Genomic DNA, 14447 nt, shown 5'->3' with positions numbered 1-14447 from the left:
TAATTTATTCATATTACACCTCGATTGTTAGCCCTTCCCTTGTTTCCTCCTATTCCTCCCTCCCTCCCACATCCCCCCTTCTCCCCTCCCCTTTGTCTGTGATTGAGGGAGACCTCCTCCCCCTATATATGCTCTTAGAATATCGAGTCTCTTCTTGGTAACTTGCTATCATTCCTCTGGGTGCCGCCAGTCCTCCCCGTCCAGGGGATATGGTCAGAAAAGGGGCACCAGAGTTCGTGTGAGAGTCAGAACTCACTCTTCACTCAACGGTGGAGAATAAAAAAAAATTTTTTTAATTGCTGTTTTGTCTGTATGTCTATGTGAGGGTATTAGATCCTGGAGTTACAAATAGTTGTGAGCTGCCATGTGGGTGCTGGGAACTGAACTCAGGTCCTCTGGAAGAGCAGTCAGTGCTCTTAACCACTGAGCCATCTCTCCAGCCCCTGTACGGATCTTTCAAACTATTAGAATTATGATGATAAATCTCCTATTATTATTCCTGAACTTCTCATAAGTAACAACATTATCGCAACACTTATTTACTAAGGCCAAACCATACCTCCCAGGACAGTTTAAACCCAATGGTGTACCTTTCCCAGCAGTGTCCAGATGTGCTCACACAAATGTGGACAGAATGGAGCCAGAAGGATTGTCTGAACTTCAATAAACCGGAACACAAGCTCTCTGTGCATCCCTTCTGTGGCCAGTTCACGGTATTTGTCTTTAGCTGCCTACACAAAATTTCAAACGTTTTGTCATTTTCCTCATCTTCTTTAAAATAAAGGTAAAAAATTCATTTTCTTGGTTTTAATGCATTAAAGAATAGTCTTTTAAAAGCTATAAAAATTTCACATTATTTTTAAAACTCTATAATATAAAAACAATCTTTATCCAGAGAATATTATCTTTATATTAATAATCTCAAGAAAGGCTAGGAATGTAGTTGAGTAGCAAGCCTACATGTCTAGCACATGCAAGGCCCTGGATTGAAAATAAACCAGAAAATTGTTCCAATTGTTCCAATTTTCTTGATCTCAAGGGGAAAAAAAAGTCTCAGAATTTTTCGGATTTCTGAGACAGGGTTTTACAATGTATTCTAGGCCTGCCCAGCCTCCATTTTTATGAGCATGCTCTTTTTTTTTTTTTTTTAAACGAGCATGCTCTTTGATCCCGGCTAACCTCAAACTCATAGCAATCTTCCCGTGTTACTCTTCCAAGTCCTGGGATTACAGGCAGGAGCCCACATGCTCAGCTAACTTGTTCTTCCCTCTTTGTTTCTTTTTCTTTTTCTTTTCTTTTCTTTTTTTTCCTAAGGCATGTTTATGTCAGTGTGATGTAAAGCTAGATCTCTGAACTATTTTCTATGGTCAGGCTTTGAGCAGTGCCCAGAGCAACAGCGACATAAAGGAGTATGAATGCAAAATTTCTATGCTCAGCATTTGGCCTTATTTAACCACATCTGAAAACCAAGTTACATAAATCCCAATGTGACATTTTACAAAACTGATTGAGTAAAGCTACATGTGGCCCTTGAAATGCCAAACTTGGAGAAATACTGACACCTAGTGGACTTTCAGGATGATGGCAACCAATTTTACACCTTTGCCTTGGTACTTATCCATTTAAAATGCTTTTGTGCATCAGGACATGGTGTGCCTAAGTGGAGACAGGAGGACCTCTCCTTATCGCCCAGGAGTAAAATAAGAGCAGTTTTCTACCTAAATAGATACATAGACATAATGTCAAAGAAAACTACTTTAAAACTACAATTTAACAGAAAACTTAGAAACTCATTGAAAAGATTTTCAGTCTTTACTTTAGACATGCAATTATTTCATAGCAAGAAGAAAAAGAAGGAAATACACTGAATTAATGCTCACATGTTTTAGACACCAAAAGAATAGCATACCTGAAACTCAAAAAAACCTGTTTTCAAAGCTTCTTTAAACATCATCTTTTCATAGTTTTGATCTGTTTTTATAATTCCTGCATTCATTTCACTATTGAATAGGGAAAGAAAATCTATTCAGTTTAAAGGCAACTATATGTTTTATGTATTTCATATTATCATATATTTTACTTATGTTATATAAAACTGCCACATAGATGAATAACCAACAAAATGAATATGACACCAAAACATTACAAATTGTTGAATACAAGGACCAGAGAGCTGGCTCAGTGAGTAAAGTGTCTGCTGTACAAGCCTAAGGGCTTGAGTTCAAATGCCAAGCCAACTGACGCAGAGGCTGTGGTGCACACCTGTGCTATCAGTGCACCAGGGAGAGATGGGAAGCCAAAACAGGAAAATTCCAGGAAGCCCCCTGTCCAGCTGGCCTGGCTTACCCAGAAGGCCCTGTCTCAGACAAGGTGCAAACCAAGCACCAAATCCCGAGGTTGTTTTCTCTTCCTCACATACAGAGACTTTTAAAATTTTTGGTTAAAAAAAAAATGCCTAAGACAAAACTGCTGCTTTGTCCTCCCTAAAACTGTAGTCTATTTGTCTATCTATTTGTATGCAATGCCGGCTTTTACTACTCAGTACTCCTATTTATAAAAACACACTTAACAGTATTTTGTTGTTGTCTGTTAGGTTTCTTGGTAGAGCTGGGCATGGTGGCCTGTAATCCAGGTACTTGGAGAGGCTGAGGCAGGAAGGCCAACCTAGGGTAGTGTGAGACCTTGTATCCTCCAAACACTTTCTCCAAGAAAACAATGTTAATGATGCTTAAACAAACTATTATAGGACTGGAGAGATGGCTCAGTGGTTAAGGGCACTGTCTGCTCTTCCAGAGATTGAGTATCGTTCCCAGAAACCACATGGTGGTTCATATCCATCTGTAATGAGACTGGGTGTCCTCTTCTGGTGGGCAAGCACACATGCAGGCAGAACATTGTATATATAATGAATAAATAAATCTTAAAAATTAAAAAAAAAAAAAAGAAAGAGCTGGGCATGGTGGCACATACCCTTAATCCCAGCACTCAGGAAGGACAGGCAGGTGGATCTCTGTGAGTTCGAGGCCAGCCTGGTTTACAAAGAGAGGTCCAGGACAGCCAGAGGTGTAACAGAGAGAGACCCAGGATGGGGGAGAACATGACACACTATAATAATCACCTGACTAAGGTGACACCATGTTAAGTAATGGATACCAGCTATTAGGAAACACATCTCTCATCATCCCAAATTTAATTTGACCTGACCTGGCTCTGGTATCTTTTATTTTTTTGTCTCTGACCTACATATACTGTACTTCGAATACCTTCTCTTGCCAGGGATTATGTTTTCTCCTTTCCTTGTAAAACTACTGTCTACTTCTTCAAGAAACCCAGAATTCTCATATCTCCCCTGAATCCTCCTTATACCTATTACTGAATTCACAGCTAGTGTCACAAGTCTTACTCATCTTTTAGCACCAGCACTGAAAATCCTTCCTGGCACAAGGCCAGCAGATATCTTGAATGTTTGTAGAAGGTATGTCTCCTTTTCTCTTAACCTGTTTTTCTTGTCACCATTTTACCCCACTGTAATGTGAGACAGCGAAGAGGTTTTGGAGATACAGACAAATTCACACCCCAAGTTTCCTTCACTGCATCAAGGCATTCATCTCTAAAGCTGAGGCAGCTATGCTGTTAGTACACAGGGTTGCTTTGAGGCCAGAGTTAGAAAAAAGTACTTAGCACAGGTAAGTCCGAGACAAATAGCAACTGTTTCTATTATTTAACTTATTTTAGGATAAAGGAAAAACAGACCCCTGGAAACCAGACTCGGCAACTCCCATGGCATAGCGCTGGCCCAGGATTACCTAGCAAACACACGATCATTGAATGAATTGGCAGGTCCACTTCTGAGGCTGCTGCAGTTGGCGAGCATTTCTTTGACCCACTCTACCCATGTGTACAGACGGAGGATACCTGCATCTGCCATGGCTTCCACAAAGTTGGCATCTTCTACAGTGTCACCAGCATCAGCCAAAGCCAGGCGCATTCCTGAAAGAAAACAAAATCAGTCACTTAAAAACATGGTTACTGAAGCAGGCGTGGTGGCACACACCTTTAATCCCAGCACTGGGGAGGCAGAGGCAGGCAGGTCTTTATAAGTTCAAGGCCAGCCTGGTCTACCAAGTGAATCCAGGACAGCCAGGGCTATTACACAGAGAAACTCTGTCTCGAAAAAAACAAAAACAAAAACAAAAACAAAACACACTTGGTTACTGACCAGGTAGTGATGGAACACACCTTTAATCCCAGCACTTGGGAGGCAGGCAGATGTCTGTGAGTTAAGAGGCCAGCCTGGTCATCAGAGTGAATTATAGGACAGCCAGAAACTCTGTGTATGAAAAACCAAATATATATAATTACATATATATGGCCAGGTATGGTAGCAAGCACCTGTAATCCCAGCATTTGGGAGCTAGACGCAGAAGTTCTTGGCCACATAGAAAGTCTGAAGGCATCCCAAGCTATGATGTAATGTCTCAAAACAGACCAAAAAAAAAAAAAACCAACCCACACACTCACATTCTAGGAAAAAATTATGCATCCAGTTGGTACACTGCAATCCTTACATATAAATTAGGAAGTAACAAATGTTATATATGATTGTCCTGGACCAACAGCAAAACTAAGACTCTCCACTACTTGAATTACTTTTTCTCCTTTGTATCACATTTGTATTATTTGTGTGCATTTGTACCAGTTTGCCCACGCTCAGTACAATGTGTTTCTTCCCAGGCATGTTGAGATGATAATGTTACTGAGGCCTGGTTCTTGCTCTGAGTAGTGAGACAAGCAACTAAGGCTGAGCCTTCAGGATTAAGAGCATCTGTGGGAGGAATCCCAGGGTGGCAGTCTTCATTTATATTGTATGGGATGATGTGCCTGCTTGATGAGTGGGTGTCCCACATGAATATGGAGATGCCCTGCAAACAGTTACAGGGTTAGAGGGAATTTTGCAGTCTTTAAGATTAGTGTTCAAGAGTCGAGATTATCAGCAGCAGTGGTAGAGGTTGCCTGGCCTCTGCTGTGTGTACTGAGAAACACATCTGAGGCCAAGATGGCAGCCACGCAGGAAGCCGCTTGTATAAAGGAGCAACTGTAACAAGAAAGGGAGATGGCAGCAGCAGCATTTGTGTTAGCCTCTTTTCTGGAAATAAATTAGAAAAAACGAGAGGATGAGATGAAGGTACAGGCTTGCCACATCTGAAAGCTTGAAGGACAGAAGAAAAGATTAGATCTATGCTCAAAAGTTCTTGGGTCTAACAACCTGGAACCCATGGGAAGGTTCACAGTGAGGAGGATGGGCAGAACATGGTAAAAAAAAAAAAACAATAAAAGATACCCCTCAAATCCAATCTTTTGTAGAAAAAAGGAAAACCTGAAATCTAGTGTGCAGATGGGAGCATGTGATCCAGAAATTCTCAGCTCTTGAACTGCTGAGAGCTCAAATTTTGGGAGATTTTTTAAAACAAGCAATGACAGCCTGTCTTGCCCTGGCTTATGAAGCTGCAAGACATGGGAGCAGACGGGACCAGTCTGCGTGCTGTGGAGGCAGAAAATGAGTAATGTGATCTCCCATCCCTGCTAAGGCACAGGCTACATAACCTGTGGCAGTGTGAGGGCAATTAGTCCCTGGTGGACTGGCCAATGAAAGCCGTTATAAAGACTTGCTTATCTCCATCTCAAGTCCCCATAAATATCAGCAATAGGAGAACCGCAGAGGAGGAGGGGCAGACACCATTAAGAAGGTAGGAATGAAAGGAGCTGTATTTGAACTCCAGTTCACTGGGCCAGATAGAACTGTGTTCACAGAGGAGTAAAGAAAGGGCTAGTCAAACATGGACCTCAAGGCTGGTCTGGAGCTGAGTCCTTTGGTGGCTTTGGCAGCTCTTGGTGACTTAGACCAGCATAGAAAGGTACCGTAAGAACAAGCAAGAGAAATAAGAAAAAGGTAAAGCAGAAGGCAGAGGTCTGTCAGGGCTACTCAAAGACAAATGCGGCAAGATTAGCACTGAGATGGAGTTCCTGAGGAAAGAGTTGACAGAAGCCAAACTGTGCGAAGGAGCAGTTCACAAAAGACATCCATGATATAACAATACAAGTAAACACAACCAAGCCTGTCCCAGGGGTAGGTCATTATCCTCCCAGCCTAGGGATGGTACATTTCCCACCAGAAAACAGTTATACTAGGGGTAGAGACGGTTTGCCCAGTCAGGAACTTCCCCAGTGGCCAGGTGTGGTGAATGGAGAGCCAACAAGCCACTATGCCAACTCAGGGCCACTCTTACCAAGGGAGCCAGTAGGTACACCACGGGAAAGCAGGGCCACATTGACCTTGGCCTCCAAGTCAGTCTAAGCAGATCAAGTCAGGACCACTGAGTGTATTAGGTGTAGAAAAAAGTAGAAAGGCTCCATGGGAGAGCTCCAGGATGTGGACATATAGTGGCTCAGAGAGAATGACTAGGGGATGGAGGGAGCTAATTAAGTCAGCATCTCTCTCCTATCCATGCTCTGTACCCAACATTCATCTGTGGAGCAAGCAGTTGATCCAAATGGAATCTTTCCATGCAGTCTTAGAGCCTGCTTAAGTTTGACTTCTTAGTTATGAACTTCTGGGCTCACCTGACACTCGCTAAGGACAGATGACAACAGAATTCAGAGTGCTTCACCAAGGTCATCTTTGTAACCTCACTCTCTGTCACATGATGGTGGCTCAAGACGTTGCCTTATCCTGTCTACCCTCTGGTTTTGTTATATAGATGACTTAACGCTAACCTGAGTGTTTGGCAGGTTGGAGAGACAACCAGGCATAATAGTGCTTCTAACTACTCTGTACCCAGCTGGGCCTGGGTTAATTAAAAGACAGAAGATGCATACATGGTTGACTCTCCCACGGGCCATAGGTTATTGAATAAAAACCCCAGTGCCCGGGATGGGCTACCTTCCTGTGACTTGTTGACCAGGGAAGCCCCTGAGGCCCCACACGCCATTAAAGCTATTGCTACTGCTGTTGGTGTACGCCAGGACTAGATGTTAAGACCTCATGGCCAAAGACACCACATATACATGCTTTGACTGTAGGACATGCAGATGTGAGTTGGGAATGAACTGAGAACTCATACCCTGCTGGCTGCTGGTGGAACACTGTCTCCAGCACTCCTCCTTGTGTATGGACTCTGTGTGCTGAGACACCGGCACGCCAGGCAAGGCCTGCCTGCTTGTGCAATACTGGCTCAGCTGTCACGGGTAAGATCAACAGCCTTCCAGCTGGATTTAAGGCCTGCTCTAAAAGAGGAAATTCATGTCTGGTACTTTAAGCCAGGACAAAACCTGTCGCTGGAAAGGTCATAAGTCCCAATGGGAAAGAAACTTCTATGGTTTTACTAGATGGATCAGATGTGCATGTCAAACTACCTTCTAAACATGTTCACACCCATAGATCACTGTTATCAGCCTCAACTCATAACCTCTGGTAAAGCTTCTGAAAATTCAGGAGAATCACCCACAAGTTTGCCAGCCAGCTAGTCTGAAGCAGAGTGGAAAAATAAGAAAGACCTTGCCTCAAAGCAAGGTGAAGAAAGAATCAACTCCAAAAAACTGTCATCTGTTCACTGTAAACAATGTTGTTGGGGGGGGCAGGGGTTGTCATCTGACCCCCACATAAGTAGGCACCACAGTACGAGCATGCTCACATTCAGACATACATCAGATACAAATGCACAAAACATTAACATTTTTAAAGTCTCTAAACACATTTAGTTTTTTCTTGAATAGATTTTATCAGCAATTCTCATGTTTTAACTTAAATACTGTACAGCTTAGCCACAAAGAAAACATGAGTACTTAAATTTTTGTTAAAAGAAAAAGAACAAGCAACAATTTCAACTGATCTTCTGCAGCCCTATCTGAGTAGCAGTGAGGATGAAAATGTGTCCTCACCATCAGCTGAAAATTTGTCAACAGCTTGGCTCAAAGTGAGGAAGTTGCCTGTAGATTTTGACATCTGAAGGGGAAAAAAAAGGTAATGGTCAGGCATTAATAACAGCATACATAATTAAAACAATCCAAATCAAGTTAACCAGACTGGTCACGATGGCTTAAAAGCAGAAGACTCTGAAGTGGGGAGGCTAAGGAGGGTGACAGGACTGAAGAGAGGCAAGCCCTGACCCTGAGGCTATCAAGTAACTGTCTAGGTTCCCAGGCTCCAAGCAGCTAGGACAGGGTCTCACTAAACCTCCATAAGGCTGGGCTAGCCAGAACTGACTCGCATGTAACAGGGAACACTGGCTGCTTACAGAGAGAAGAGGCTTGCTGACCCAGAGTCATCAGCAAAATAGATTCACTCCTGAGGGTAGAGTGAGGCTTTCAGGACCTTCAGCAGCACTTAGAGAAGCAGCAGTCGCAGCAGACTTAGGAAATGCCCTATTCTAAAAGGGCCTCTGTGGGAAAGATTAAGCTTTGTCGCAGGTAGAAGCAGTCTTGGCGGGCTTTACCCTTGGGGCACACCATGAATACCTTGTGAGAGACTGTTTGGAGCCTTCCTGGGCTTGGAATTCAGGAAGCCTACCTAGGAACCCCACCGTGGCTATTGTTGTCCTAATTGACCCTCAAAGGGAGAAGGGACCGCCCTTTACATATGACTGAGAAGGTGGGGGAGAGAAAAACAAGAGGTAGAAGGAGAAAAGGAGAAGGCGCGGAGAGAGAGGAAGGAACTGGACCAGCTCGTGGGACAGAGACACCTAAAGACCCGTCCTGCCAAAGGATTCCAAGAGGTTTATTCTTCTATCCCTTTAACCTTTTTTTCCTTCTTGTATATGCTAGTTGGGTTGTATAATAAAGTTTAATTGTTAATAAACTAAGCCAACAGGCCTCACTATGTAGGCCTGGCGGGCAGGGAGCTCTTTAAGAGCTGTAAGTCACAGTATCAAGATGCCAGGCACTCTCTCCACTTGTTAAGAGGCATGTGAAAGGTCACAGTTCTAAGATCTTTATGCTTCCTGTCCTTAGCTTCTTTCATCTCTCTCCTCCATCCTAATTTGTATCATCCTCAATACCAACATCATAACAAACCCAGTACTATCTGTTTTGTTTACTCAAAGATTAAAATTTAGTTTATGCTATTAGTCCTAGAGAGTTTACGTTTTTTTTTTCTTAATTTGAACTAACTCATATTTCTATATCTTTTTTTCCTCAGCTGAAAAGCCTTGCCCAGAGCCTCACCTTCTCTGAGTTGAGCAGCAGGTGTCCATTTGCTCGAACAGCCACAGGCCACTTATCACTTCACAGGCACATGTCGCAACACAGAAAATAAAAAGTAAACAAAGTTGCAGTTTCTCATGATACCCTAAAGTAAATGTTAACAATGAGCAGTTTGTTGAGACAAGGCCATGTAGTATAATTGCAGGTGGCTTTGCTTTGCAGTTCTAGAGCTCATCCCACAGAAGTGCTCCCTGTGCTGTGCTCCTGATTTCAACAGGAAGCAACAGAAAGGAACCAAAGGACTGTCTCTGTGAGGTATGAAGACAAATATAGCAACTATTTTAAGCCATAGACAGGACTCAAGTATGAACACCAGAAGATCTTGAAAATATGCTATTATGCAAAAGAAACGAAAGATCATTATGGTTACCTTTGCATGAATAAAAATACATAGCTTTCAACTCCCAGAATATGCATAAGTGTTTGTTCCAAAAGAAAATAGAAAACAAAACAGTATAGCAAAGTGGAGGGGAGTAAGTACAATGGTGGGTGAAAGGTCACAAGCAGTCTTTTATCTTTACACACTGCATTATGCACTCTACAACCTGTCTTAGGATTGCTGCATTACTTCACCAAGCAGATTACTAGGCCCTGGTGACCTGAAATATAGAGCATACTCTTTGGGCTGTTGGTATAAGACAGGAGAAGGCACACATTCTGCATTAATGCATGCTGGACAAATCCAGCTAACCCCTCCTTAGCCATTCCTTTAGACTTGAAGCCTTAAGATGCCCTTATTGACCATCAATAAATGCACCCACACAGACTAAGCATTCACCTTTGTTCCGGCCACATGGCCACATGGTTGTAAATGTAATACGAGAGGTGATTTGGAATCAGATCCTTGCCAGAGGCTCGAAGGTCCACTGGATACCAGAACTCAAACTCCTGCTTCAACTGATCCAGCTTTTCCTTTGGGATCTGAGTCTTAGGAAATGGAGCATCCTTGAAGAACACATAATCCCAAACATCCTTAGTCATCTGCTGGGGTCTGCGTTGAAATAAAGTGAACCAACACAGTATTATTTTGAAAGAATCAGAATTTTCACCTAATCATGAATTAAGATTGAAATTAGTTACAATATCAAACAAGAACAAACAGATCCTAAGAATGGAGAAGGCATGGGGTGGGGAGCTTAATCAGCTTTCTCAATTGCACAGCAAAAAAAGCAAAACATAACAAAAAATTGCTAAGCAAACTCTTTTTTTTTTAAAGACAGGATCTCACTATGTAGACCAACCTGGCCTGCAACTCTTAGAATGGCCACCTCTGCCTCCTAAATTCTGGGATTAAAGTGAATGCCTCTTGCTAGCCAAATTCTTGAGAAAAATAAAGACAAAAGAATGGATTTCTAAATACATAAACCAAAATGTCACAACATGTGCAGTTGAACCACTTCTTTTCCTCAGCTATGTACCAACCTGATGCCCAGTGGAGACTCGGCCTGCCCGTGCAGGTCACCCCCCTGCAACAGGTGTGCAACTGTGTAAAACGCCATGTAAATGGTGGAATCGGAGAGTGACTCAATCAGCCACTGCTCGTCCCAAGGCAGGCGAGTGCCTGCAACACAAAGAAAAAGATTCATGTTGACCGAAGCCAAGAGACGGCCACTGGTAGACGCCACATCTTCAGGGCTGCTTACCTAGGAAGCTCTACTGCTGTTGTGGGTGTGGTGTTTGTCGTTTAGCTTTGTTGGTGATGCTAGGACTTGAGCCCTGGGTCTTGCATACTGTAGACAAGCACTCTACCACTGAGCTACATCCAACACTAAGAAGCCCTAAACTCTCCTTTAATAATTTATAAAGATAAAAGAAGTGCACAAAACCAAAACTAGGTGAACGCCTGGAGTGCTTTAGTAAAAAAATGTCACACAGGGGTAGAGAGAGTTCTTTAAGTAAGAACACTTGCTGCACACACATAGAAGCCAGAATCTGGAACACAGCACCCATGTAGAATCCTGAATCCCCTGGCCCTGGCACTATAGGGGGAGCCAGGAGGGTCAATGGGACTCTGGCTGTTGGCCTGGCTCCAGGATCAGCAAGAGTCTGTCTCAAAGAAGTCAGGTGAAAGTGATGGAACATGACCAGGCATCCTCCACTGGCCTCCACACGTGCACAGGCATGTACACCCTCCTCATAAATGTGTACATACCATATACATACACCATGCGTGCACATACAAACAGATCATAATATAAAAGCCATGTGGATCAGAAGGGCTATATCTAACATTAGGTAGATTACAGAGAATCACATCCTAGTTTTCCTCATCTTCTAACCAAAGCCTATCACTTCCAACGTAGCAAACACCAGGAGAAAGGGGGAAGAAAGGCAAGGAAAAGGGTGTTTTCTGTCTATCTGACAGAAGTATGGGGAGTCTGCTGACCTAAGCCGTAAGTTCTTGAGCAAGCATGTTCTTGTAGCCAGTCTAAGGATGCTTCAAAGTTCTTCCTGCTCTCCTCGCAGAACCTAAGAAGAACAAAGGCCACGGTGTGTCCTCTCCTCCATCAGCCTCACTCCCTGTCCCGCTTATTTTCTCCCGTCTTACGTTTCCATGTTCTTCAAGCCCTGAAAGGTCTGTTTCTTCCAGTTCTCTTCTCCATAATCCAAGTACCTGGGAATGAACAAAGTAAACTTCTCTTAATGTCAGAAACGACCAAAGTGACTCAGGGAATTTTCTTGTGGTAACAGGGACTAACCACTGGTCACACAGGGCCACAACACACTCGTCTGCAGACCGCGACAGCACTTGTTTTTCTGGCTCCATGTAGATAAGTGCATCTCCCTAAATGAAGGAAATAAAGACATGGCAGCTGTCACATCCAATCAAGCTGTCCCCTCCCCAGGCCCGGTGCTGCCTTTCCCTGCAACACCTGCTTTCTAAACACTTCATCAAGTGGACCACTGTGCAAGCTGCTCACCATGTTAGCACTTTCTAATCAGGACTGAGAGTTGGGCTATCCTATCTTTGTTATAAAAATACAAACAAACAAAAAACTAAATGCACGACACCAGTTCTTAAAAGAAAAATAAATATACAGATTAAACATGAAAAACCTTATTATAAGATTTAGAGCAATAAAAAAATTCAGTTCCAAATAGAAAATTGACCAATTTATTTACTCTTGGTTTTTTGAAGCAAAGGTTTCATTTGGCCCAGGCTAGCCTCAAACATGCTATGTAGCAGAGGTCGATCCTGAACCTCTGTTCCTCTACACTACAACGTGGGCTCTACAATATGAACTACAACGTGGTTCTTATTTATTTTTACTTGATGTAAACATCTCTCTTTTTTCTTTTAAGGCTTTTGAGACAGGGTTTCTCTGTGTAACAGTCCTGGCTATCCTGGACTTTCTTTTGTAGACCAGGCTGGCCTCGAACTCATAGGGATCTGCCTACTTCTGCCTCCCAAGTACTCGGATTAAAGGCGTGTGCGACCGCGCCCCGCGTAAATATCTCTTAATACAGTGTAAAGCCAAACACTTATGCTAGGATAATTTTTAAAACTAAAATCCAATATTATTTATAAAAGGACTCACTACTCTGTACTTACAATGCAATTCTTCAATCTAAATTAAATAGCTATACTTTTGGTCTGCAAACAGTGAATCAGAAATAGACATTTAACTCCCTCTAAAAACTCCAATAGCTGACAATAAAGAAGATGAAGGATGGACTAACTCTACAGAGACCAGTAGAATGGGAAAAGAAAAGGCTAAGTGAATAACTGTTTCAACAGAAATAAAGGCAGCTGAAGCTGGGCATGGAGCTCTGTAGGAGAGGGGTTGTAACTATGTTCAAGGCCCTGGGTTCAAGCCCAGGCAAAGCTAGCTGAATCTTAACCAGAAGAAAAAGCTGAGGAGAAACCGCACTTGCACTGGAGAGTCTCCAAAAGCTCAGGAATGAATGTTATGGCATGATTTTGCAACTGGAAAAAGATGACACTGAAAAGAGGACAGACCAATGTTTAAAAAAACAAAGTGTACTGATTAGTTTGTATTGTCAATTTAACACATGCTAGAGTCGCCCAGGAAGAAGGAACGTCGACTGGGGAATTCTGTACATCAGGCCGGCCTGTAGGCTGTCTCTGGGTAGCACCATCCCTAGGCAGGTGGGCCTGAGTTATGTAAGAAAGCTGGCTGAGCATGAGCCAGTAACCTTCCTCCACAGTCCTACCTCTGTCCCTGCTTCAGTTCCTGCCCTGACTTCCCTCAGTGTTGGACTATTACTTGGAAGTGCAAGTTAAAATAAACCCTTTCCTCCTCAGGTTGCTTGGTCATGGTGTTTATCTCAGCCACAGAAAGCAAACTAGGACACTCGCCATGTAGACAGTAACTGCCCCCAAGCCCATGCCAGCAGTATGTCAAAGGCCTATTATCTGGGGCAAATCTCTAAACTATAGGGCAAAGTTGAGAACACAGAAAAATTAGAGGATTACTTGAAAGGAGCACATCAGCTGCTGGTACCATATCTACCAATCTCCCATTCAACTTAAAGAACTGGATTTATAAAAATAAAAAAATAAAAAAGAATTGGATTTATGTTTACCAGAAAGCTACTAGAGACATAACTTTATTACAATAAGCAGGGAAAACAGAAGAGGAGCCACGGAATTAAAGCAAAGAGACTAGATTCGAGTTTTAAAATAGGTTGTTAAGTACATGGGCAACTACTAATTCTAAGGGAAAACAAAAACTGGAGAAGAAAATACTATATATCACAGTCGGATTAGCCTGTCTCAAAAACAATGGTGACTAATCCAGTATACATTATAAACAGCTGGGCATGGTGGGACATGCCTGCAATACCAGCTCTCAGGGAGGGCCTGAGTTCAATTCCAAGCAACCACAAGGTGGCACAAAACTGTCTGTAATAGGATCTGATGCCCTGTTCTGGTATACATGAAGACAGAGCACTCATTTATACGAAATAAATAAATAAATCTGTTTTAAAAATTAAAATCTTGATAGTAGGAAGTCAGTGGTTGACAAATACACCTAAGGAAACATCAAAACAAAACTACACTCTGGCAGGTGTGGTAGCACAGCTACAGTCCCAGCCACAGAAGGCTGAAGTGGGAAAAAGACGGTTTTAGTGCCTGGGCTACACTGAGAGACCCTGCCTCAAAAAAGCAAAATAAAGTCAGATGGTGGCGTGCGCCTTTAATCCCAGCACTCGGGAAGCAGAAT

General features: G+C 42.8%; 1 protein-coding gene across 1 annotated transcript in view; it reads right to left on the bottom strand.

Moving 5' to 3' along the window:
- LARS1 (leucyl-tRNA synthetase 1) overlaps window positions 1–14447 on the bottom strand; it is a 57484-nt gene that overhangs the window by 18224 nt on the left and 24813 nt on the right. The window contains exons 16-25 of the mRNA XM_084778191.1: window positions 11958–12043; window positions 11807–11872; window positions 11645–11727; window positions 10681–10819; window positions 10037–10249; window positions 9220–9277; window positions 7939–8002; window positions 3807–3990; window positions 1910–2000; window positions 591–731 (exon numbers count right to left, since the gene is read on the bottom strand). Of these exons, the coding sequence (XP_084634317.1) occupies window positions 591–731; window positions 1910–2000; window positions 3807–3990; window positions 7939–8002; window positions 9220–9277; window positions 10037–10249; window positions 10681–10819; window positions 11645–11727; window positions 11807–11872; window positions 11958–12043 (1125 nt within the window). The remainder of the gene's footprint in view (window positions 1–590; window positions 732–1909; window positions 2001–3806; window positions 3991–7938; window positions 8003–9219; window positions 9278–10036; window positions 10250–10680; window positions 10820–11644; window positions 11728–11806; window positions 11873–11957; window positions 12044–14447) is intronic.

The sequence above is a fragment of the Acomys minous genome (genome assembly GCF_964271855.1).
Source record: "Acomys minous genome assembly, chromosome: 4".
Taxonomy (NCBI): Eukaryota; Metazoa; Chordata; class Mammalia; order Rodentia; family Muridae; genus Acomys; species Acomys minous.
Note: the sequence above shows the minus strand (reverse complement) of the source record. Positions and strands in the feature narration are given on the sequence as shown.